The sequence below is a fragment of the Artemia sp. Qi Xiang Cuo genome, chromosome 1, assembly GCF_049724085.1.
Source record: "Artemia sp. Qi Xiang Cuo chromosome 1, ASM4972408v1, whole genome shotgun sequence".
Lineage (NCBI taxonomy): Eukaryota > Metazoa > Arthropoda > Branchiopoda > Anostraca > Artemiidae > Artemia > Artemia sp. Qi Xiang Cuo.
The window spans coordinates 4,982,378-5,009,177 of record NC_142794.1 but is presented as its reverse complement, the minus strand read 5'-3'; the positions used below and the strand labels follow the sequence as shown (position 1 = coordinate 5,009,177).

At 37.1% G+C, this 26,800-nt stretch overlaps 1 protein-coding gene across 3 annotated transcripts in view; it reads right to left on the bottom strand.

Moving 5' to 3' along the window:
• The window catches only part of Asator (tau-tubulin kinase asator), a 141,884-nt gene that overhangs the window by 59,839 nt on the left and 55,245 nt on the right, over window positions 1-26,800 (bottom strand). For all 3 annotated transcript variants that reach the window (XM_089086895.1, XM_089087049.1, XM_089086974.1), the window contains exon 12: window positions 104-226. In XM_089086895.1, the coding sequence (XP_088943021.1) occupies window positions 104-226 (123 nt within the window). The remainder of the gene's footprint in view (window positions 1-103; window positions 227-26,800) is intronic.

The window sequence follows — 26,800 nt, the reverse complement described above, 5'->3', positions numbered from 1 at the left end:
GAATGATAAATATTTATCAGAGCCACAAAACAAATTAATTCTGGGAAGAAACAGGCTATCTAAAAACGGAAATCAGGCTATTTGTCACAAAACCAATACTTACCGGTGCAGTCGATACCTCACCGCCTGGGGGCTCTACTGGCTTGTTTCCACCCCTGTCAACGACGCGAATTTCCAATCGACCTGAGATGTGTTCAATTGGTTCACGATCCGAAATGGACATTGTCTACAAAATGAATTCACTAATCATTTTTCTGGCTTTATTCAGTCATCCATCAAATCAAAGATTTGATGAATTACCTGCTGAGGGAAACTTGGTTATGGAATTATTTTTCCATCATTTCTATTGTTTGTCCACCAAGTAATTTGATAGATGTGTCAGTCTAATCTAATCTTTTTGTTCGCGTGTCGCATCTATCACACAACGCTGTTTGCTGTACAAGCAAACGGCAACTGATTTTGCGATATTGCATTCAGGGGCGTACCTTCTGCATTTTTATTGGGTATGTAAGAGGGGTCCATATCTGGATAGCAAAGGAGCATGGGCTATATAATAATTCCCCCCCCAATTAGTGGATGGGGCAACTGACCCCCCACCCCCAAACAAAAGAAAACACCTCTGCCGGCATTCAAGGGAAAATAGGGGATTTATAAATGAGCACTAAAACAAACAGAAATTAAAACTCGCATTTGTTGGGGTGTCGGAAAATTTATAAATGAACCCCAAAACAAACGGAAATTAAAATGCTTAGTGAAGCGAAACTTAAAATAATATAAACTACCACAAATACTTATATTTATAAGCACGAATGTATCCAAGATTTTTTCCCGGGGGGGGGGGAGGTGAGTTACAAAAAAACATGAAGTGCATCAAAAATCTATTTATATACATTTTTGTTCCGTTTTTACGAGTCAGACAAACATTTCGGGGGTTCAAACCTTCTGAGCCCCCCTCCCTCCCCCTGGATATGGACTTGTTTATAAGATATATACTCTCATATTGCCACAAGCATAAGAGTTGGGCTACCACCCACTCCAAAACCTCGAAGGCTTAATGCTTTGCACTTTAATGGAAACGATATGAAAAATGAAACATGTTTTTTGCCATAGCATATAAAAGACATAAAAGCTGATCTAGTTTACAGAAAATTGGCAAACAAATTCCAGAAATACATTCGAATAGTGACTTCCAATTTAGTTTTCCTCATTTAAAAGTAAACTTTTTCTTCGCCATTTTGGTTCAATTTTACACAAGGAAACTTAAAATTTCAAATGATATGCTTTTAATATATTGTCTACAGATTACAAAAGCATTCTTTCAAATTGGCAAACCAACAACAATTGGCAAACCAACATTCGCCAATTTATTTTCAATCAATTTTATTAAGTTGCTACCTGAACTTTTGTTAAGGAATTTTCAAACATTTTTTTTTTGGGGGGGGGGGGTGTGTATTCTTTTCTTGCAAAATATTACGAATAATATTTTAACAGCGTTTCTGCTGGTTATGAAATTTGGTTGGTGTCAAACCCTTTTAGCGTTACTTTGAGAGTGTTTACATGTTTTAGTTTTTGTTTGTTTTAAGTGTTTCTTATATTATCTTTGGATTTTTATCAGTATTTTTTTTTTAATATTGTACACTGAGGACGGTCAAGCGGAGGTCTTGACCGAAATATTTGTATTTTAATCTACGTTTTCACTGGCTTGTATCAACCTTATTTCTTTCTTCTTTACGGTTTTTTCGTTTTGTTGGTGTCACATTGATCAGTAGACGCGGTCTTCTCTATAAGCGAAAGGCAGCCGGTTTTGCGACACTCGCCGTATTGAAGGGAAAAGAGAGCTACAACGCTTACTACAACGTAACTACGTAACTACAACGCTTAAGCTCTACACCCAAAATACCTTGTCTCTAAGACAAGTACAATCACATACGTGGTCTATGCCTTTGCAAGAGTCCTATTTGGCTGAGTGCTCTAAGCTCAGGGACCTTTCTGGCAATTTTGAAAAAGGCTTATGCCAGATTTGCCTCTCACTCAGACTAGCTATCTTGGCGTTTTCTACAATTAGCCATGGCTTGATGGCAACTTGATTTAAATTCAAGTTGCATAATGTATCATGAGTCCTCTAGGCTCAGTAACATTTTTGTGTCCCGAGTCTTCTAGGCTCAGGAACATTGTTGCCCCACCCGCCCTGGAACGTCCAGAGAATGTCTAGTAGAACATGTTTATTAATTCTTTATTTGTTGAATGAAAATACCAAAAATCGTATTTTTCAAACTTTAGAAGTATGTTTGGCTTTTTTCGATTTGCTTCAATGAAAATATAAAAAAAAGGATTTGAGGAATTTGGAGGGGGGCAAATACTCGATCGAAAATACTCTATCCAAATGAGTGTGGCATTGATCATTCTCATTTAATGATTGTCATATTTGAGATTATTTTAAGCTGGGAAAGAATGTATGATCACGACAAATAAATAAGAATAACGGCATTCCAAAAAAAAAATTCCTGCGGTATTCAAGGGAAAAGAGAACAAATCAGTTCCTTAAGTGATCACAATAGTTATTTTATACAAATGCACATGTTTGACCTTAATAAATCCGAAAACATTCAAGGAACTCAAATCTCTGTGACTAGAGCAATAAATTGGAAACATAACACCTCCAATTCCCCCCTCCAACACCTACAATTTAGCAAAAAAGGCAGGCAGATAACCAAAAATAATGCTCAATAAAAAACTGCACAAAAACATATTTCTAAGAAAACTGGTGTCACGCAAATATTTCTCAAATTCAGAACAAATATTATACTCCTGAAGTATGGATACAGATATACTGCAAAACATAAATGTAGAATTCAAGTTTTAGATAGCATTTGCTGTGTTAATTTTTTGGTATTAAATCGGACAACATACATTGATTTATATTGTCACATTTCATAAAATTGAAAGGTCAGGAATAGAAAAAAAATCACTTACATCATTTTCGATGTACATGTGCAATTTAAAGCATCTTTAACATACAGAGTTAATTTTCAATATATTCTTCAATCTTACAGCTCCAAAGAAAAGTGAGACTTGAAGATGCGGATAAAAAAAAAGTTAATCCAAGAGAAAAATATGTCAATTCAAAGCAAATTGTACTTTTATTACATGCTTCAAGTATTCGAATAAAACTGCCTTGCTTTGCACTCACGCAGCCCCTTTCTATGTGCAAACGTAAACCTTCCCTATTTAGAACTTCAGACGTTGACAATTCTGTACGCAAATTTCATGAGGCGAGTAATGCATATTAATTCTGAGCTTTGGAAATTTTGGCAAAAGAAGCTCAACAAAAAAAAGTTCAAAACATTAAACATACACTTTTGGGCCAAAAATAGAACGTATGTTTAGATCTCTGCTTTAATTTTAAAATACTTTTCTTTCCAATTCGTTGTTTTCGGTGTTATTTATGAGCTAGGTTTCTGAGCCTTTCGTAGGTGTGTGTTGACTGAAACCTATGATTTGGGATATGTAAATTACTATTTCGGGCTTTTCTAAGCCAGATTTCTTAGTCTTTCGTTGGTGTGTGATGTCTGAAACCTATGATTTGGGATGTGTGGGCTGCTATTTTTTGACTTTTCTGAGCTGGATTTCTTAGCCTTTCATAGGTGTGTGTTGACTGAAACCTATGATTTGGGATGAGTGGTTTGCTATTTTTGACTTTTCTGAGCTAGATTTCATAGCCTTTCAGAGTTGTGTGTTGTCCGAAAATTATGATTTGGGATTTGTAGTTTGCTTTTTGGACTTTTCAGAGCTAGGATTCTTAGTCCCTCATAGGTGTTTGTTGTCTGAAACCTATAGTTTGGGATGAGTAGTTTGCTATTTCAGGCTTTTCTGAGCTAAGGTTTCTTAGTATTTCATAGGTGTGTGTTGTCTGAAACTTATGATTTGAGGTGTGTAATTTGCTATTTCCATTTTCATAACCAGATTTCTTGGTCTTTCGTAGGTGTGTGTTGACTGAAACTTATGATTTGGGATAGTTAATTTGCTATTTCCGGCTTTTATTAGCTAGGTTTCTTAGCCTTTCATAGGTGTGTGTTGTCATAAAATTATGATTTGGGATGTGTAGTTTGCTATTTGGACTTTTCAGAGCTAGGATTCTTAGTCCATCATAGGTGTTTGTTATCTGAAACCTATAGTTTGGGATGAGTAGTTTGCTATTTCAGGTTTTTATGAGCTAGGTTTCTTAGCCTTTCGTAGGTGTGTATTGACTGAAACTTATGATTTGGGATATGTAAATTACTATTTCAGGCTTTTCTTAGCTAGATTTCATAGTCTTTCGTTTGTTTTTGTTGTTTTAAATCTATGATTCTGGATGTTTGGGTTGCTATTTATTGACTTTTCTGAGCTGGATTTCTTAGCCGTTCATAGGTATGTGTTGACTGAAACCTATGATTTGGGATGAGTGGTTTTCTATTTTTGACTTTTTCTAGCTAGATTTCTTAGCCTTTCATAGGTGTGTGTTGTCAGAAAATTATGATTTGGGATTTGTAGTTTGCTTTTTGGACTTTTCAGAGCTAGGATTCTTAGTCCCTCATAGGTGTTTGTTGTCAGTAGAATGGGGGGTACCAGCCCCATTGCTCACCCCTGCTGCCACCTACAACTTTTTTGCACCCCAAATATGGGTATAGCCTCCCTAGGGAGAACACGTGGTCAATGGGGTCAATGACCTCTTTTTTCCAATGTCGATTTATTTGGTGTTTCTATGTGTAATAACTCCGGAACGAAGGTTGCACATGCGCATTGAATTCTAACGGGAACAATGTTATTGATCTGGGAATCGAGGGGGAAGTGAATTTCCGAGAGCTTGATTGTGTAATCGATCGTGAATGTTATGATCCAGAAATAGTATTTGTTGTTGTTGCTCTAGGCAATGCTATGAGTTTCCCAGAAACAGTTAGATCACGTGTTTCCTTCTCAGCCAATCAGCGAGTCGGTTACATCCCCCTTCTCAACCAATCAGAGGGCTTGTTACATATGGTTTTCCCCGTTACATAACAATTAGCCCTTGAGATTTCGTATATAACGGGCATGCAATGTAATTAAATTATCAGAAAGTATTGTGACACAATTGAAACAACAATGGATAAATTTGATGAATTAGAAGCCATGTCAACTTCAATTTGCAATGTAAGTACATTTTTTATTTTCAAACGAATTTTCCTTGGACATCCTCCAGTATATTCAGCTAAAACGTAAATATATTCCTTTTCCCCAAATCCTCCCCCCCCCCAAACCATACAAACATCATTATAATCAATGGAAAACATAAAATATATTCTTTTACCCTCGAACCCTAACCCCCCCCCACCATTGTTTTACAACCCCAAATTCTCGCAAAAAGAAATAATTCTCTTTTCGTTAAAGTTTGACTTTTCTCAATTGTAATCTTTTATATAAATGAGACATCCATCTCACTGTTGTTATTAGCTCGCTCTGATTTGACACAAGACTCCAATGTGAGGCCTATAATTAGCTGTCACCCTTTTCCGGTGTGTTCATACTATCCGGTAAGTCATAGGGTTATGTTTTGGCTGTCAAATTAAAATTATTTTAAGTAAAAAGAGATTGAAGTATATTAAGCTTGTAGTTTCGTAACTTTGTATTTTTCAAAGAACTAGTGAAAGAGATTATTTTCAAATTAAGTTTAACAATATATTTAGAACATTATGTGAAAGGGGGGGGGGCAATACGTTGCTTCTAACAGCTTCGTTGTAAGTAAATTATGTAATGGGGGAGGGCAATGCCTTCAATTCTACCGCCATCAGTGTAAAATGAAAACAAACTATTTCTTCGCATTAAAAGTAAGGGTCTTGTATTTGTCAGAGAGCCGGTTAAAGAGATTATTTTCAAATTAATTTTAACAATATATTTAGAACATTATGTGAAAGGGTGGAGGGGGCAATACATTGCTTCTAACAGCTTCGTTGTATGTAAATTATTTAATGGGGGATGGCGATTCCTTCAAGTCTACCGCCATCAGTGTAAAATGAAAACAAACTATTTCTTCACATTAAAAGTAAGGGCCTTGTATTTGTCAGAGAGCCGGTGAAAGAGATTATTTTCAAATTAAGTTTAACAATATATTTAGTACATTATGTGAAAGGGGGGAGGGGGCAAAACCGAGCCTCTAACCGCTACGTTTAAAGTATATTATGTAAAGGGGGAGGTAAATTCCTTAAATTATACCGCCATCAGTGTAAAATTAAAACAAACTCTTTATACGTATAAAAATTAAGGGGATAGTATTTTTCAGATATCCGGTGAAAGATATTATTTTCAAATTAAGTTTAACAATATATTTAGAACATTATGTGAAAGGGTGGAGGGGGCAATACATTGCTTCTACCAGCTTCGTTGTAAGTAAATCATGTAAAGGGGGAGGGTAATGCCTTCAATACAACCGCCATCAGTGTAAAATGAAAACAAACTATTTCTTCGCATTAAAATTAAGGGCCTTGTATTTGTCAGAGAGCCGGTGAAAGAGATTATTTTTAAATTAAGTTTAACAGTATATTTAGAACATTATGTGAAAGGGTGGAGGGGGCAAAACAGTGCTTCTAACACCTACGTTGTAATTAAATTAGGCAAAGGGGGAGGGCAATGCCTTCGATTCTACCGCCATCAGTGTAAAATGAAAACAAACAGTGCAGGGTTAGAAAAGTCTTTGGGAGTTGCATGAAGCTAATATTATGTATAAATTGAATAGCATTTTAACATATGTTTGCAAAATATAGGCCTACAGGTCGATGGGTTAACGATCTAATTTGAAGCTTATAGACCGGAAAATTTAATATTTACCTAAATGGTAAAAATAGAAACAATGATTCCTATCCTATGGCTATAGACTACTGATTGTCTAATAAAAACATTTGATTTCTAAGCATAATATATTTCTCGCGAAATTTTTACTTTTTGCTTTACTGAAAAGAGATAAATTACATGGATGAGGGTACTAACTTTCTTTCTGTAAAAAAAAGGGGGCAAATTATTTTGATACTAATTTTGTCTCCTCTTTTTAAGGCCAATTATGAAGAATGTGTGCCCCCTCCTTCCAAGAAAGCCAGAGGGGGTGAAACACCCACCTCAGTGCCAGCCCCAATCCGGCATGGCAGAAAGTTAAAGAGAGAGTGGGCAGATAACTGCAATGCCGAAGCTACACAATATCGTGAAATAGCCCGCCCAGCCACGCAAGAACATAACGCTGCCGCCCCCCCAGCCCACCCACACACCGGAATTGGTCCGTTGGGTGCCCAAGCCCAGACGGATTATTCAAATGTATGCAATTTTTCCTACCTTTCTATTTATTCCAATGCGTTTTTCTTTTTCAATCCCAATATAAACTTATCGCAGCAGGATATTACCCCCTCACCCCCCAACCATTGTTTTCTCTGCTCCCTCTCCCTCGGAGATATCTTAATATAATGTAAATTTTTTGCTTGCTAGTCAAAGGAAACCGCTCCTCTTTTTCTAATCTTTGCTATTTTCTATGCATTCCCCCTATCTCTTCGCCGCTATCTCAAAAGTGAATATTTTTCATGGGTAATTTCAAGTGAATTAATGCTCATCATTTGTAACTCAAAATCTCATATTTTTCACAATTGAATATCACATAGTTTAAAGAGAAGGAACTGAGAGATTATTCCCATTTATCTATAGGTCACGTATGGACCCCGTAATTTGCGCAAGAATATTTTTAAAATAGCTTTCAATCTTAAAAAACCTTTCCAATATTTTAGTGATGGGGAAACATTGTTGACAATATACTGATTTAACGGTTTACAGCATTTAATTGTACTGTTTCCTCGTCTGAAGTTCGGTCTTGGAAATTGGAACACTCGCGTGGTGGCTTACAATAATTGTGAGCTAATGAAGAGTTCACCGAACCTGTAGAACGGAATAAGATAGAAACTTGGACTTATGCAGTCTAAACTAATATTTCAACTTTTGGCGGACATTATGTAAATGGCCGGGAGGCGCGGTGGGGACCGGGAAGCGCCGCTGGGTCCGAGAAGCGCCACGAGTGGTCCGGGAAGCGCTGTGGGGCAAGGTTAGGGAAACGCTGGGGGAAGTGCCGGGAAAAGGAAAAAGTGAAAAATAAAAAAAATTTGAACACTGAAAATAAACGAACAAATTGTCACATTCTATGTCATATCTTAGATTATCTTAACTTGGAACTTTTAGTTGAATTAACCATATGTTATTAAGCAATAATAATACAAATTTTAACTGTAGGGATGATTTGAACACTTTGAAAATAAGCTATTTTTTCATTTACAGGTTGTCCTGGTTCCATACTCGTCATCTCCCCCCTGCTCGTCAGTTGGAGAAGGAGAGGATGCACATATGGAGTCCCCCAATAATTTAATATGGGACAATAGCATTGAAGTACCTTTTAACATTGACGAGTTTTTAGATGATTTTCTTTTTAATTTAGATAGTAGCACAGTTGAACAGGTAGACTTACCTTTGATAAGTCCTAATACTTTGCTGCTTTTAGTGGATTTTACCCGGGATTTACCTGGGACCCCCCAAACCTCGGTTCCCCTAGCGACTCCACTCCGAACAACTGACGTGGAGCATACGCCAGATATTGTTGAACAACTTGGAGGAGGGGGTATTATCCACGCGGGGGAGGGGGATACACCATTTCCCGATTTTCAATTGTCGAACATAATTTTAAAGAATATAGTTGTTTTCACTTCGAAGTTTGGTGATCCTTTTAATATAATTATGGGGAGAAAATTTGTCTATGACCCTGTAGAAATTGTGTATGCATATGTAGACAAAATTTGTGCACTTCTGGAGAATCAAATTCAATTGTGGGGGAGGGAATCAATTAAGGTTTCTATTGTTTTAAAGGTTTTTTATTTGAATGAGGGAAAAAGTGAAGTTTATTATCATTATATACATTCCGAGATGCGTTTGGTTTATTCGAATTTGGAAAATTTTGGGGGTGTTTTCGTAGATTGGGCGGATCAAATTATAACGCATCTTGAGAACTTTAATGAAAATGGAAGTGGCTCTCTAGTTCTTTTTGTTGAAAATTTAAGTGTAAATATTTGTAAATTTAAGAAAGATTTTATTTTAGGAGGGGGGCATAGGATATGAAAGGGATACAGTTTTAAATTATAATCCAGATCTGGGAGGTTGTCGCGGTGTCCAGCGGATCTGTTTTGAAACAGGTCAAAAGTGTTTCAGATATACTTTCCTCATATCAGCATACGAGCCTCTAGCTCGGGACGCTACTAAAACAAATTAAGACAACTGGGCTGTACATGGGAAGGAGGGGTCTCATTTTCCCATTGTAGATTTTTCTTGTTTAGAAGGAAAATATCCAGTGACGCTTCGATGCATTGATATGTTTGAAAGGGCTAATGCCCATTTAAATATTGGCGGTTCTGTGGTACAATATGAAACAGATTTTGAAGATGGGACTCATTCTAAAAGGAAGGAAGTGGTATTCCCCATAAGGGGCCCCTCAGCTGATTTGGTTAACACTGTGTCTGGATGCTTTACATACCGCCTAGTCAACCGAGAATAATCGCTCTTCTTAACCCTATCACTGACAAGAGTAGAGGTCTGGGAGGTGGTAAAGATCTAGGGGTACGTTTCTACTGTCCAGCATGCCTGTCACAAGTCTATAGTGATATGAAACTATGGGATCATATGAAGCACTGTAGATGCTACGGATACCAGACAGTGGAAACGGTTTCAGGTGGTAGGGCTATTCTACACTTCAAAAATTTGAAAAATACCCTTCTCCAGTGTGACAAAATATCCTTAGACTGTGAAGCTAAGCTGGTGCAGGTGAATGACCCCCAATTTCCAAACCGAGTCAAAGAACATCAGGCTATTGCAGTGTCCTACGCTCATGCACAAAGAGATAGTTCTAACACCATGCAGTTGTTAGAAATAGTTGAAACATTGGATAAGAACGAGTGCATGGTTAAGGGACTGACTAAACTGATTTGAACGGCTAATGGCGCTATTTCTCGTTTGATAAATACTCATTAACAAATGGTGCTGTCTGCAGAGGATCGTCTCGCGATTAAAAATCAAAAAATATGTTGGGTATGTAAGGGAGAGTTTGCAGAGGAGGGGGATAAGGCGACTAAAGGGAAACGTGGGGGGAGGGGGAAAGTCAGAGATCATGATCATTTGTGGCAGGAAATATCCTCGCGGGGTAGTAATTTTAGGGGGGTTGCGCATCAATCGTGTAATTTAAATGTTAGCCAGCAGTTTTTTATCCCTGTTTTTATTCATAATTCCAATTATGATTTAAAATGTATTTGTCTGGCACTAGCATGTTTGCATGGTGAGAGAGGGGGAGTAGATTGTCCATGGGTAAATAGTTCATTTACCTATAACATAATTCCCAAATCGGCCGAGAAGTTATTGCTTCTCGAACTGAAATGGCAGGTAGTGGATAATGATCGTACGTGCTGGAATAAAATCAGGTTTTTAGATTCTTTTAGTTTTTTCCCCAAGGCATTGAGTCAATTGATTCAAGTGCAAAAAAGCGACAATTTTGATAGCTTTCCCTTGCTTAAACAGCACTTTCCAGACATAGAAATGTATGACCTGTTGACCTGCAAAGGTATATACGCATACGACTATTACTGTTCTGGCGCACGCTGAAGTGAGGAGAAACTACCTCCAATTGAAGCTTTTTACAATTCACTGACCAACAGTGAATGCAGAGCCGAGGAGTATGAGTTTGCCAAGAAGGTGTGGTCCAAGGGGGATTGTAAAAATGGGTGGGATTATTGTAGAATGTAATTGGCCAGTGACGTTCCAACTCTGTTGGATATAGTCTGTAAGAACACAGAGCAGATCTATTCAGAGTTCGGGTTAGATATAGGTTATTATTTTTCCACACCCCATTTAGTGATGGATTTAATTTTAAAAATTAGCAGGGAGGAAATAGGCCTAATCACCGACATGGATCAGCACCTTTTGGTAGCGCGTTCACGGCGGGGGGGGTATGTTTTTCATGGGGACCGCGTCTTATCAACCGATCCGAGCGGACAAAGCACCGGTGCAAAGTCAAATGCAGTGTTCTTAGACATTAACTCATTGTATCCCTCGGCAATGTTACACTACTCTTTGCCGTGTGGGAACTATCAATTGCTTGAGAATCCTTGTGAGTTCCCCGACATTACCACCGTCGAGGACAATGGGCCACAAGGATGGTTCTTTGAAATTGACGGTCACAGTCCGCTGGCGCGTCACGACTCAGTCAAAGATTTTGTTTTTCCCTGTATCAATCGACCGATGAGCAGGGACTCTTTGAGCCCATACAATCGATCATTGGTTGAGGATATGTGGATGCATTGGACTCCCTCCAAACAGAAACTGATTGCTGATTTGGACCCTAAAGAGAATATCGTTGTTCACCATGTGCTTTTGCACTGGATGGTGAGCAATGGTTTCAAGATCACTAAAATACACAGGGTCCTGCAGTTCAATCAGCGAACCTACTTGAAAACGTTTATCGACACCTTTGTCGATAAACGCTCTAGGGCCAACTTAAAGGTGGAGAAGGAAATGTATAAGCTCATTCTAAATTCAGCGTTTTGCAAAATGTGTGAAAGGATACGTAATAGATCTCGCTGCGACGTCGTGACTGACCCTCTAGAGTGTGCTCGAATTATTGCCGACCCCAATTTTACATCGTTCACAAGCATAGAGACTGGCATGGTTCTTCTACACAGACGAAAGCGAAATGTAGTACTGAACAAGAATATTGCAGGCGGCAGTTCAGTACTAGAAATTTCAAAAAAGCTCATGTTGTCTTTTTTTTACAATGTGGTCAAGGTGCAATGGCTATGGGCGGGGGAGGTTCAAGTTTACTATGGTGATACAGATTCTCTGCTGTTAAAGGTAAATGGGACTGACTTAGATTTATTTAGTGATTTGCAAAAGGGGGTGCACAACAGCTCCCGGATCGATTCCACCCACTGGAATCCATCACCCTACCCCAAGCTGGTGACACGTTAAGCCTATAGCCAATTATTCAGGTTAAAATCAGAGATGGAGAGTTAGTTGATCTCCAGGGGCGTATTCGTGGGCCCCAAATTCTAGTGCTTGGGCACACATAGTGGGGATGAAAAAAAGGCGTGCACAAGGGTGCCTACACATTTTTTAAAGAGCAATTTCAACATGAGCGTGTATAGAGACTGTTTAGAAAATAGCCTAGTGCCGAGAGCACAAGTGCTTGCAATTCGCTCTCTACAGTATAGACATTACACTGTGAGAGTGGAAAAGAATGCAATGTCGTGTATATCCGACAAAGTCTATGTGCTCGAGAATGGTTTTAGTGTCCTACCCCACGGCCACTATCGTATTTCAGATCGAGTTGAATGCATAGACTATCGCAATTAACTTGGTCTGGATAAATTACCCTAATCTGAACTAACCAACTAACCACCACCACCAACTTATTCTTAAATTCAATATTCCAACTAACCACCTTAGCTCATCTGTTCATCTACCCTGACCCAGTCTCACCCACCTCAACTCCACTGTGAATCGACAACCCGCATTCACCATCACTAACCCAACCATGACTCTATAGCAGCAATAGCAGTGACCGGACAACTAAGGTACTGTTTCACCCCGCGGCTCCCGGGGGGGAGGGGGGGTCCCTTCCCGCGGCCGCCCAGGTGGGTGGGGGGTCCTGCCCGCAGCCGGGTGGTCTTCGGCCCCGCGGCCCTGGGAGGGGGGGGACACCACCTTTAAATTCACCGTAATCAAGTTCAACTGTGCTGCTAGTTCCCGTGAGTGTATTTTGTTGTACAAAAAGTGTTGCATAGAAAAGTGTTTTTTTTTGTTTTTTTTGTACCGAAATTTGTTTTATTTTAAAATAATTTATTTAAAAGATGGACAGAAAATTGCTTAAAGACAATAAGTGCTAATGATGGACAAAAAGTTTTTTATATTTTACATAAAGTGTTATAATTGTTCATGTTGAACAAATAGTTTTAATGTTGACCATAGAAATTTTGCCGATTGCTCTTGTTAAACTAGTGTTATTATTTTTATCCGTGTGCAGTTCATATTGATGCTAATATTTTTTATCATGAAGTGCCTAAATAATTACTACCTCAAAACATTGTTTTTTTTTGTTCTTGACTAGATAGTTCCATGGGGAAAATTACTTACTACTCATTGAGAACGAATGATTTACAGTTAGTTGCAGTCCGACTGTTGCCCCCAATAGCAGCATGTATCAATTTAAAAAACCCTTCAGATCATTTCTGTGTGGGCCCTCAATGTCGGGGAAAACAACACTTTTAACTAAAATCATTCAAAATTGCGATAAAATGTTTTTTGGAAAAAGCAAAAAAAATCTACTATTGCTGTAGTATTTGGCAGGAGTACTATGATAAAATAGAAGCTATTGCCACATCCATACCAACACGATTCATACGGGGACTTGATGTTTTCATTAGTATTGAATCGAAGTCGTGGTTGATTATTGATGATTTGGCTGAATCCATTGAACAGTTCTCGCAGGAAATGCTACAATTGTTCACCATTCGCTCCCACCATGAACACATCTCCATTACTCTGGTTCTACACAATCTGTTTCATCAGAGCAAATGTATGCAAACCCTTGCTTTGAATTGCACCGTCTATATTATCTATCGAGTCGTACGTGATTCTAGCTCGCTCATAACTCTCAATAAACAGATATACCCAGGCGCTCCAAAATTTCTGTTGTCAGCGTACACTCAGGCGACTAGCAAGCCCTACGGTTACATTTTGCTGGATCTTAATCAGAGCACGCCCGAGGATCTACGTGTAGTCACCGACATTTTCAACAATGAAATTACAGTATATCTTCTGGTGAACAGTAGAAAAGACTATCAGTCGCCATTATGACACTGAAGAAACTACATGAACAACGGCATTTGTTTTCCATTTTAAACTATTCAAAACGCTATAGTAGGAAGGCTATACTCAGACATGTTGCTAACAATTATTTCATTAATCTAATATATGAACTTTTTTTAATTTTAGCCGATGGCATTGTTCAACTACCAGATTGTGTTAGACAACAGAAAAAGCAACATCGTTCCACTGTACGCGCATTGTATTGTAAAAAAATGTTAAAAATATTAAAAATAAAACGACTCCTTCAAGTAGGCAGTAGATTTTTCACACTTTTACTGCAGATAATTGCACGGCTTGTAAACATTTTTGTCTAGTGAGACAGGCTAAACACTTTCACTTATCACAATTTGAATTACTCCCCTTACCAGTCTAGCAATTCGAGTAAAATCTATGAATATTCATTAACGATGAGAATATTGCAGACGACAAAAACTAATTTTACTTCAAGATGCATTGCGACGTATGGACAATCATAAACCATATCGTGAGAGACCCGCCACCGATACCATTAAACATGAAATATCTTCTCAAGATTCTGCAGCAGCAGCATCAATGGAGAGTTAACTGATTTCACTTTTTTTGAAGATTGGAACGATAGTACTACTTAACTCTCGAGAATAAAGTTAAATATCAATCTCTCATATCATTTCGGAAGGCGGCAATCCAGCTCAAGCCGAGAGCGCGGAGCCAAGAAATTTTAGTCTAGGGAAAGGCATAAAGCTCACTGATTTAATTTGCGATGTTGTAATGAATCGTAAAGGACTTATATCCTGTGACAATAATTTATACACATTTCTGTGTATATCAAACTTTCCCAAAAGTCTTATTGGCACTAAGCAAATTCTAAAGAAACTAAGAGAATATAGTCCTCCTACACAACACCATTTAAAAAAGAAGAAGATTCAATATTTGAAGATATTAGCAGTGCCACTGATTTTACAACACCTATGGCTGCTAGTCAAAAGCGCGGACGAAATGATTCACCGTCCAGTGTGCAAAAAGGGAGTGGACATTACACTACGTGTTTACGCTCAAAATGGATGAAGTTTTGAAAGGTGTCTATGAAAATATTTGCGAAGCGGGAAGTTTAAGTTCCCCCAAAACGCTTTCCAAAGTCTCCGGCACCCCCACATTGAAAAGTGCAAAAGAGTATCTAGAAAATGAACCGAGTTACACACTACATCGAAATCACAGGCTTCGCAGTAAACAATATCGACAAACTAAAGCCTTTTTCCCTCTGCATATAATGCAAATGGATCTTTTAACTTTAGACGCACTTCAACAACGTCACAATGCACCATACAAATATATTCTGGTGGCAATCAGTGTCTTTAGTCGCTATGCCTATGCCATTCCACTGCGATCAAAGAGAGGTGTTGAAGTTGCTTTAACCATTGAATGTATTCTAGAACAGGATTCATATAGAAAAATTTAATCGGATCGTGGCAGTGAATTTGTTAATCCACATGTGCAAAAGGTTCTTTTGAAATATAATACAACACTTTATCATAGTCACAGCCCGATAAAGGCTGCATTGGCTGAACGATTAATAATAACGATTCGTCTATTAATTTTAAGATATTGCACATTGAAAAAAACACCGGCTTTTATTCATGATTTAGATAAAATCATGCAGATATACAACCATCGACCCCATCGATCTCTGTCCAACTCAAGCCCTCGGGATGTTCACTACAATTAAAATACATTTGATGCTTTTCTATAGCAATACTCCAATGGTGAAAAAGAGAAAAAAAAAGAAGAAATTCAATGTTGGTGATACTGTTCGAATTAATAGAACCACCAATATTTTTGAAAAAGGGAATTATTTATGGAGCACTGAACTTTTTAAAGTGTCCAAAATCCTGGACACCGAGCCCAAGACATATCGACTGCGAGATACCAAAGATGACGAGATGCTTGGCGGTTCTTATGAATATGAACTGCAACAAGTTGTAGACACTAGTGAAATTTATCAAATTGAAAATATATTAAAGAGTCGTACACGCCATCGCAAGAGACAGTTGCTTGTTCGCTGGCTAGGATACAACTCAGATTTTGATTCTTGGGTCAGTGCTGAAGATATTGTCAATGCCCAATGATTTCTATGTGACTTTAATGTCCAATGTTTCTGATCTTCTCTACAATGACTTGAATAGAACAAGTGATTTTTGGACGAAACTCTCCCCCACCATCAAATTCGACGACAAAGGAAAGTATGAAGTGGCTCTTGTCGACTGTATTCTCAAAAATACCTATGACATCCTGAGAAAGGATCGTAAATATGAAATAAAAATTAGACCCTATGATTGGCCGCTGCCACCAACAGGTGATCAAGAACAAATTCAAAAAATCAATTGGATGGATTATCCATATATTGAATAACCCTACGAGGAACTCACCTGTATGAATGATTTATGTAGTTCTATTAATAAAAGAATTTCCACTCGTAAAAAGGGGGCTTTTCATTTCAACTATTCAAAAGAGGAAGGCAAGATCTACATTAGTTCAACTATTGCCAGTGAAAAGGTTATTCTCAACGATAATCTAAAGGACGTTTATGGCTTAAAGCTTAATATAATCATTGGCAAAAGTGCCGGGAACACAAATTTCATTTTCGCTTACTATCCTGCTGCCTTCTCCACTGACACCTTTATTTTTCTCTACGCTTCATTTGTAGAAACATATCGGGTTCGTAATTCAAATGTTCCCCTCCTACGAGTGCTTGAATGAACAACCAATCAAGAACATATTCACCACTACAATATAAAGCATCTTCAGTATATTCCCGTAAGCACTTCCTATTTGGAACTCTGTAAGTTAAGACTAAGAACCGAATTGGGTGACCCCATAGCAATTTCAAAAGGGTTGGCTGTGATTACATGCCATTTTCGACCCATCATTCAACAGCAAGATGTCTAATAAAAAAGTGGTATTCACTTGTCCTGATGTTGACAGCTATGTTAATACTCTTGGCCCAAGACAACAGGGCAATAGAATGAACTACTACAAAGGTCGCTCGTCAATGTCTGGCTACAGTCTTGGCGGTTGGTTTGCTAAGCTGTTTCGCTCTTCACTACCACTGGCTAGAAAATATCTTGTACAGGCTGCGACAGATTTTGCATCCTCTACACTATACGATTGGGGCTCTGGCAAGTATTTTAAAAAAAGTGCTTCGGAAAATCTTAGGTCCAGTGCGCGAACCCTTGGCGAGAGATTAAAACAAAATAGTAGAGGCTTAAAAAGGTCAAGAAACACTGCATCCCTCATCAGTCTCCACTCAGGTCGGAAACGAAAGACATCATCCCTCTTGTCACAGAACAGAATGAAAAATCCAACACGTGCTGTAAACAGAAATCCCAGAAAGAACATTTTTAGATCGAAACTAGATTTCTTCTCCTAAAATGTCCTACCTACCACATAAGGATTCTCAACCTTTAATCACCACCTCATTGAATCTATTCAATGCTGAAAATGTTAATGTGAGTGTCAAGCATGGATACTATGAGCAATTTTATCCTCAACAACCCCTCTCCGATAATATTCACTTTCAAATTTATTCCAATGAAGACTACTTTATGGACATGTCTTCAAAATTTATAGATTTGCAAATGAAAGTCCGGAAATCCGATAATACAATGCCAATTCGGGCCGATGGAATATCCTATGAAAATTGTATACTACATAGCTTATTTCGTCAAATCAGTGTCTACATCAATGGCACGCTAGTGAGCACAAGCAACAATCTCTCAAATTATACAAGCTATATGCAAGTCATGTTGATGACACCCAAGTCATACAAGGAATTCAGAGGCACCTTCAATGGATATTAATATATTACTAATACTGATAGTACAGATGCAATTAAAATGCTACAACTAGTGAATTACATCTAGTTGGAAAAATATATCATGAAATATTTAATATACCCCAATGGTTACCACCCAACGTTAAAGTGGATATAAAATTGACGCTTTCACCATCCAATCTCATTTTTAGAAAAGAACTTGCTGTCAATCCCGATGTGAGTCTCTCCCTCACCTCAGCAGAACTTCATGTACGCAAACAACAGGTCATGAGTTCTGTTGCATTGGCCGTGGAAATACTGAGAGCCAATGGCAACAATATTAAACTACTTGTTCCACACACAATCACCAATCCGCGTCATATTACAATGGGGTTACGCACCTTCACTGATTCAACCTTTATCAATGGCAAAATTCCGTCAAAATTAGTTTTGGCATTTGTAAAGAGCGCCAGTGCACTAGGATCATGGACTGAATGCCCACATAAATTCGAGATGTTTGGACTTTCGTCACTTGTGTGCAAAGTAAACGGCATCCCACTCTACAATCTATCTTTTGATAAATCCTCTAGAACATTTTACGAGTTGACCATGCAAACCCTAGATCATGACTCTCAACTATTTGAAAATGGTATAACCGAAGATATGTTCGCTAAAACACATGGTGTCATTGTACTGGATTTGTCGGGTACACAGGATATGAGTATAGTACGTACAGGGAGTGTGCGTTTAGATTGTACATTTGCCGACCCATTGACTGAGATTATATCACTAATCTCACTAAACCAATATGAAACCTACTGGGAAATCACTCCCGAGGATAGTGTTCTACTAGACTTAGTACCATAAACACCAGACAAATAATAAGTGTATTTAATATGGACCCCTACATGTACTAGTACAAATCATATTGTCTGCCCTCAGACAATCTTGGGAAAATTCAAAGTGTTAACAATACCTTGATTTTTGTTAATAGCAGTCCGTCGACTGTGCTGACGGGTCATTGGCTGTGCATCTTTCAAACAATGAAGTCGATTGAATTATTTTATCCTCATGGTCTACCATATACATTCTACACGCCTCACATCAGCAACTATATTGAGAGCAGTGGGAAAACTATTATTCAAAATCGGAAGAGGGTTCAGGATCTAACGACTAAAAGCTGTGGCTTCCATGCACTACTATATTTTGTGTTCCAATGTCGTGGCTATACTTACAAGCAGTTTTTCCACATTTACGTTGACAATCCCCGTCTGAACGACTTTCTAGTGGAAAATATCCTCTCAGACCTGTATAATATTGATTTCAGTGCCCTAAGAGTAAAGTGCTTAAAAAATGTATGTGAATTTGTTTATTAATAAAATGCATATATATATACAACAATGTCTTTAAATCTTCACTTTAGATTTCTTCATCTTCGATGTATAGGCAACTGTCGTGAATCACTAATGCTGGTAAATCATTTGGAGTCACTGTATATTGATCTTGATTGACTGCAAAGTCAGGGTCATATTTTCTACAGTACAATGTAACTTCACTCTTGTCATATCTCTTTGTATAGTCAATGATACTATTTGCATTCATATTATGAAATTCACGAGTTTCAATCTGTCTATTTGAAGCAATATCACATACAATGTTTTCAAATGGTGATTCACATTCGGTAACTGCCAAATAAAAATCACTTGGTTTATAGTCATAGTAGGTGGTGTCATCACAGCGATGACGTAGAAACCAGATTGTTTTGTTATTCCAACAGTTGAATTGTGGCCCAGATTCCTCTTCCCAGAATAATTTAAATCCACGACGATACCAATCTCGTAGAAACAAACTAAAATCCCGTTTAGGATTCTTTCCGATCATAGCGGGATAAGTATTCTCCCACTGATCACATTTATCATAGTGAGAATTGGAGCACAGGTGCCCTCTAGGATGAGAGTCACACACCTCCTCAAGACATGAATTACATCCTTTAATTTGTACTGCATAGCCTCTATGTAATTTACAAGGATTACATAATTTACACTTTTCACTATAGTCATCAATGATTGTACAATGCTCACATTGATTCCAACTGCCAAGAGTGTACATGCACAATGGACATATATAGAACATTTTTCGGTTTCCGATGTCAACTCACTCACAACTAAAACGAAACTGATCCTCTTCGTTCGATAAATTCAATGAGAGGGAAATGGGGGAGAGATGAGTAGCTCTGTGACGTTAGCTCTTTCGAATGATGGGGGGGAGCCATCTACATTGAATCCATTGGCAATATTTTCAAAAGTATATCCACAATATGATTCTGCTTTGTTCCAATTAATATATCAATAAATTGACTATAAACATTTGAGTCACATTTTAAAAGTTTCATACAATAGTCCAATGGGGGAGAATCACTCCTCATTATATTGTCAAGTGTTCCCTGACAAGAGAATATCCTGCGTTGAAGAGATAACTCAAGAAAAACATCATCAAAAATCAAATGTTTTTCCATAAACACTAGATTTGATCTAATTCTCTCTTTCTAAAATTTATTCATTTTTCAATCCTTTCACTCCGACTGCTGACTCTAGACTGACCCTGATTCGTTAGCTCTAACCAGAAAAGAATGAGAACATTTTCGATTTCGAAACAATTTTATTGAATAATTACAACAACAACATCAATAATACAGAGCATGTACAATCAGTGATACCGTTTATTGTCTTCAATATGTTTCACTAATGCATATAAAGCACATTGAAGTCTATTCACATGTGCTATATCAACTTTAGTGGCGAAACATAATTGATCCTCCATTTTAAATTTGCTCAAGGATATCACATATCTTGCATATACTGCATCCCATACCAGACAAAGACGTGATCCTTTCGTAATTTCCACTGCAATGTTTGTTGCTCTTGTACTATTATCATCAACTCCACTATCAACTTCTAATAGGGTAAACATTCCACTCATTGCTATCACAAATATTTATCCAAATGTGTAAAGTTAAACTGTTCTTCTTCTCACTCCTTGAATTCTATTCACAGACTAATAAAAATATAACAACAATCCTTTCTTTACATTCACTCCGCCGCTAATATGTAAACAAGCGCTCAGATTGGCTGAGAAGGACACGCGTGATCTAACTGTTTCCGGGAAACTCATAACATTGCCTAGAGCAACAACAACAAATACTATTTCTGGATCATAACATTCACGATCGATTACGCAATGAAGTTCTCGGAAATTCACTTCCCCCTCGAGTCCTAGATCAATAACATTGTTCCCGTTAGAATTCAATGCGCATGTGCAACCTTCGTTCCGGAGTTATTACACATAGAAACATCAAATAAATCGACCTTGGAAAAAGAGGTCATTGACCCCATTAACCACGTGTTCTCCCTATGGGAGGCTATGCCCATATATGGTGTGCAAAAAAGTTGTAGGTGGCAGCAGGGGTGAGCAATGGGGCTGGTACCCCCCTTCTACTGTTGTCTGAAACCTATAGTTTGGGGTGAGTAGTTTGCTATTTCAGACTTTTCTGAGCTAAGGTATCTTAGTATTTCATAGGTGTGTGTTGCCGGAAAATTATGTTTTGAGGTGTGTAATTTGCTATTTCCGACTTTTCATAACCACATGTCTTAGTCTTTCGTAGGGGTGTGGTGTCTGAAACCTATGATTTGGGATGTTTTGGTTGCTATTTTGTTTCTTTTCATAGCTGGATTTCTTAACCTTTCGTAGGTGAGTGTTTACTGAAACCTATGATTTGGGAATGAGTGGTTTGCCATTTTTGACTTTTATCAGCTAGATTTCTTAGCCTTTGATAGGTTTGTCATTTCAGAAAATTATGATTTGGGAGGTGTAGTTTGCCTTTTTGACTTTTCAGAGCTAGGATTCATAGTCCCTAATAGGTGTTTGTTGTCTGAAACCTCTAGTTTGGGATGAGTAGTTGCCTATTTCAGGCTTTTCTGAGCTAAGGTTTCTTAGTATTTCGTAGGTGAATGTTGTCTGAAACTTATGATTTGGGATATGTAAATTACTATTTCGGACTTTTCTGAGCTGGATTTCTTAGCCTTTCAGAGGTGTGTATTGTCTGAAACCAATGATTTGGGATGGGTGGTTTGCTATTTTTGACTTTTCTGAGCTGGATTTCTTACCCTTTCATAGGTGGGTGTTGTCAGAAAATTATGAGTTGGGATGTGTAGTTTGCTATTTGGACTTTTCAGAGCTAGAATTCTTAGTCCATCATAGGTGTTTGTTGTCTGAAACCAATAGTTTGTGATGATTAGTTTGCTATTTCAGGCTTTTTTGAGCTTGGTTTCGTAGCATTTCGTAGGTGTGTGTTCACTGAAACTTATGATTTGGGATACGTAAATTACTATTTCGGGCTTTTCTAAGCTAGATTTCTTAATCTTTCGTTGGTGTGTGTTGTCTGAAACCTATGATTTGGGATGTGTGGGTTGATATTTTTTTGCTTTTCTTAGCTGGATTTCTTAGACTTTCTTAGGGGTGTGTTGTATGAAACTTATGATTTGGGATGAGTGGTTTGCTATTTTTGACTTTTATGAGCTAGATTTCTTAGCCTTTCATAGGTGTGTGTTGTCAGAAAATTTACAATTGGGATGTGTAGTTTGCTTTTTTGGACCTTTCAGAGCTAGGAGTCATAGTCCCTTATAGGCCTTTGTTGTCTTAAACTTTTAGTTTGGTATAAAGAGTTTGCTATTTCAACTTTTTCCGAGCTAAGGTTTCATACTACTTCTAATGTGAATTTTTTCTAGAACGTACGATTTGGGATATGTAAATTACGATTTCGGGGTTTTCTAAGCAAGATGTCTTAGTCTTTTGTTGGTGTATGTTGTCTGAAACCTATGATTTGAGATGGGTGGATTCCTATTTTTGACTTTTTTGAGCTGGATTTCTTAGCCTTTCATAGGTGGGGTTGTCTGAAACCTATGATTTGGGATGGTTAATTTGCTATTTTTGACTTTTCTAAGCTACGTTTCTTAGCCTTTCATAGCTGTGTGCTGTCAGAAAATTATGATTTGGGATTTGTAGTTTGCTTTTTGGACTTTTCAGAGCTAGGATTCTTAGTCCCTCATAGGTGTTTGTTGTCTGAAACCTATACTTTGGGATGAGTAGTTTGCTATTTCAGGCTTTTCTGAGCTAAGGTTTCTTAGTATTTCGTAGGCGTGTATTGTCTGAAACTTATGATTTGAGGTGTGTAATTTGCTCTTTCTGACTTTTCATAGCCAGATTTCATAGTCTTTCGTAGGTCAGGTGTTTGCTTTGTCTGAAATCGAGGTGTCTGAATAGATTTGGGATGAGGTGAGCTTTGGCTATTTCAGGCTTTTCTGAGCTATAGAGCTATTCTTAGCTATTTCTGTAGGGTGAGTAGTGTTTTCAGTCTGAAAGTCTGCTATGGATTTGAGATATGTAAATTACTATTTCTGGGCTTTTCTAAGCTAGATTTCTTGTCTTTCGTTGGTGTGTGTTGACTAAAACCTATGATTTGGGATGTGTGGGTTGCTATTTTTTTGACTTTTCTGAGTTGGATTTCTTAGTCTTTCATAGGTATGTGTTGTCCGAAACCTACGATTTGGGATGGGTGGTTTGCTATTTTTGACTTTTCTGAGCTAAGTTTCTTAGCCTTTTATAGGTGTGTGCTGCCAGAAAATTATGATTTGGAATTTGTAGTTTGCTTTTCGGACTTTTCAGAGCTAGGATTCTTAGTCCCTCATAGGTGTTTGTTGTCTGAAACCAACAGTTTGGGATGAGTAGTTGGCTATTTCAGGCTTTTCTGAGCTAAGGTTTCTTAGTATTTCGTAGGTGTGTCTTGGCTGAAACTTATGATTTGAGGTGTGTAATTTGCTATTTCCGACATGATCAATTTTATTTCTCCAAATTAAGATAAAAAGTCTCCACTTCCGTTAAGATTTGTCTCAATTAGATGAAAAAATTTAAAACAGTGTTCCAATTTTTTAATGAAGTTAAAAAACTACAAGATCTATTCTGAATTTTACGCTAGAATAAACTCAAATTCTATCGAATCAGGAGAAAATAATAGGCTTCCATTTCAGTTTTAAGTTCACCAAGACATAAGAAATTTAAAGTTTAGCTAAAATTTTTCCGTAGAAGATAGGAAAAGTTATACTATGATTTGTGATTATTTTCCATGAAGATAAAAAGTTTCACTTTAATTCAAAATTTTCTTAAATTCAGTTCCGACTTTTCTCAAAGAGATGAAAAAATTTAAAGTACTGTTCCAAATTTTTCAAAGAAGATAGAAAAGTTCAAGTTCTCTTTTGAATTTTACCAAAGAACAAAATTCAATTCTAATTTCTCTAGAGAAAATAAGAATCTTCCATTTCAGTTTCAAGTTCACCAAGACATAAAAAAATATAAAGTTCACTTCTAAATTTTTCCGTAGAAGATAGGAAAAGTTATACTATGATTGTGATTATTTTCTATGAAGATAAAAAGTTTCACTTTAATTCTAAATTTTCTTAAATTCAATTCCGACCTTTCTCAAAGAGATGAAAAAATTTAAGGTTTTGTTCCAAATATTTTCCCAGAAGAAGAAAAGTTTAACTTCGATTCCGAATTTTCTCAATGAAAATGAAATAAGTTATTGATCAAATCTATTTTCCCAAATAATATAAAAAATTTCCACTTCAGTTCAGATTTTTTCTCAAAGAGATGAAGAAATTTAAAGTTCTGTTCCAAATTTTTCATAGAAGATAGGAAAAGTTATACTTTGATCGTGAATATTCAAGTTCTATTCTGAATTTTTCCAAAGAACACAATTCAATTCTAATTTCCCCAATAAAAAATTTAAAGTTCAGTTCTAAATTTTTCCGTAGAAGATAGGAAAAGTTATATTATGATTGTGATTATTTTCCATGAAGATAAAAAGTTTAACTTTAATTTTAAATTTTCTTAAATTCAGTTCCGACTTTTCTCAAAGAGATGAAAAAATTTAAAGTTCTGTTCCAAATTTTTCATAGAAGATAGGAAAAGTTATACTTTGATTGTGAATATTCTTCATGAAGATATGGAGCTCCACTTTAATTCTGGCTCCACTTTATCTTCTACGGAAAAATTTTAGCTAAACTTTAAATTTTTTATGTCTTCGTGAACTTAAAACTGAAGTGTAAGCTTTTTATTTTCTCTGGAGAAATTAGAATTGAATTGTGTTCTTTGGTAAAATTCAGAAGAGAACTTGAACTTTTTTATCTTCTTTGAAAAATTTGGAACAGTATTTTAAATTTTTTCATCTCTTTGAGAAAAATCTGAACTGAAGTGGAAACTTTTTATATTATTTTGGGGAAAAAAATTGATCATGTCAGAAATAGCAAATTACACACCTCAAATCATAAGTTTCAGACAACACACACCTACGAAATACTAAGAAACCTTAGCTCAGAAAAGCCTGAAATAGCCAACTACTCATCCCAAACTGTTGGTTTCAGACAACAAACTCCTATGAGGGACTAAGAATCCTAGCTCTGAAAAGCCCAAAAAGCAAACTACAAATCCCAAATCATAATTTTCTGGCAGCACACACCTATGAAAGGCTAAGAAACCCAGCTCAGAAAAGTAAAAAAAAATAGCAACCCACACATCCCAAATCATAGGTTTCAGACAACACACACCAACGAAAGACAAGAAATCTAGCTTAGAAAAGCCCGAAATAGTAATTTACATATCTCAAATCATAAGTTTCAGACAACATTCACCTACGAAATACTAAGAAACCTTAGCTCAGAAAAAGCCTGAAATAGCCAACTACTCATCCCAAACTAGAAGTTTCAGACAACAAACACCTATGAGGGACTAAGAATCCTAGCTCTCAAAAGTCCAAAAAGCAAACTACACCTCCCAAATCTTAATTTTCTGAAAGCACACACCTTTGAAAGGCAAAAAAATCTATCTCAGAGAAGTCAAAAATAGCAAACCACTCATCCTAAATCATAGGTTTCAGTCAACACACCCCTACGAAAGGCTAAGAAATCCAGCTCAGAAAAGTCAAAAAATAGCAACCCACACAATCCAATTCATAGGTTTCAGACAACACACACCTACTGAAGACTAAGAAATCTGGCTATGAAAAGTCAGAAATAGCAAATTACACACCTCAAATCATAGGTTTCAGACAACACATACGTACGAAATACTAAGAAACCTTAGATCATAAAAGCCTGAAATAGCAAACTACTCATCCTAAAGTGGAGGTTTCAGACAACAAACACCTATGAGGGACTATGAATCCTAGCTCTGAAAAGTCCAAAAAGCAAACAACAAATCCCAAATCATAATTTTCTGACAACACACACCTATGAAAGACTAAGAAACCTAGCTCAGAAAAATCAAAAATAGCAAATTAACCACCCCAAATCATAAGTTTCAGACAACACACACCTATGAAAGGGCTAAGAAATCCAGCTCAGAAAAGTCGAAAATAGCAATCCATTCATCCCAAATCAGAGGTTTCAGACAACACACACTAACGAAAGACTAAAAAATCTAGCTTTGAAAAGCCCGAAATAGTAATTTACATATCCCAAATCATAAGTTTCAGACAACATTCACCTACGAAATACTATGAAACCTTAGCTCAGAAAAGCCTGAAATAGCAAACTATTCATCCCAAACTAAAAGTTTTCAGACAACAAACGCCTATGAGAGACTAAGAATCATAGCTCTGAAAAGTCCAAAAAGCAAACTATACATCCCAAATCATAATTTTCCGACAAAACACATATGAAAGGATAAGAAATCAAGCTCTGAAAAGTCAAAAATCGCAAGTCACTAATCCAAAATCATATGTTTCAGTCAACACACACCTATGAAAGTCTAAGAAATCCAGCTCAGAAAACTCAAAAAGTAGCAGCCCACACATCCCGAATCATATATTTTAGACAAAACAAACCTACGAAAGCCTAAGAAATCTAGCTTAGAAAAGCCTAAAATAGTAACTTACATATCCTAAATCATGAATTTCAGTCAACAAACCCCTACGAAAGGCTAAGAAACCTAGCTCATAAAAGCCTGAAATACCAAATTACTCCT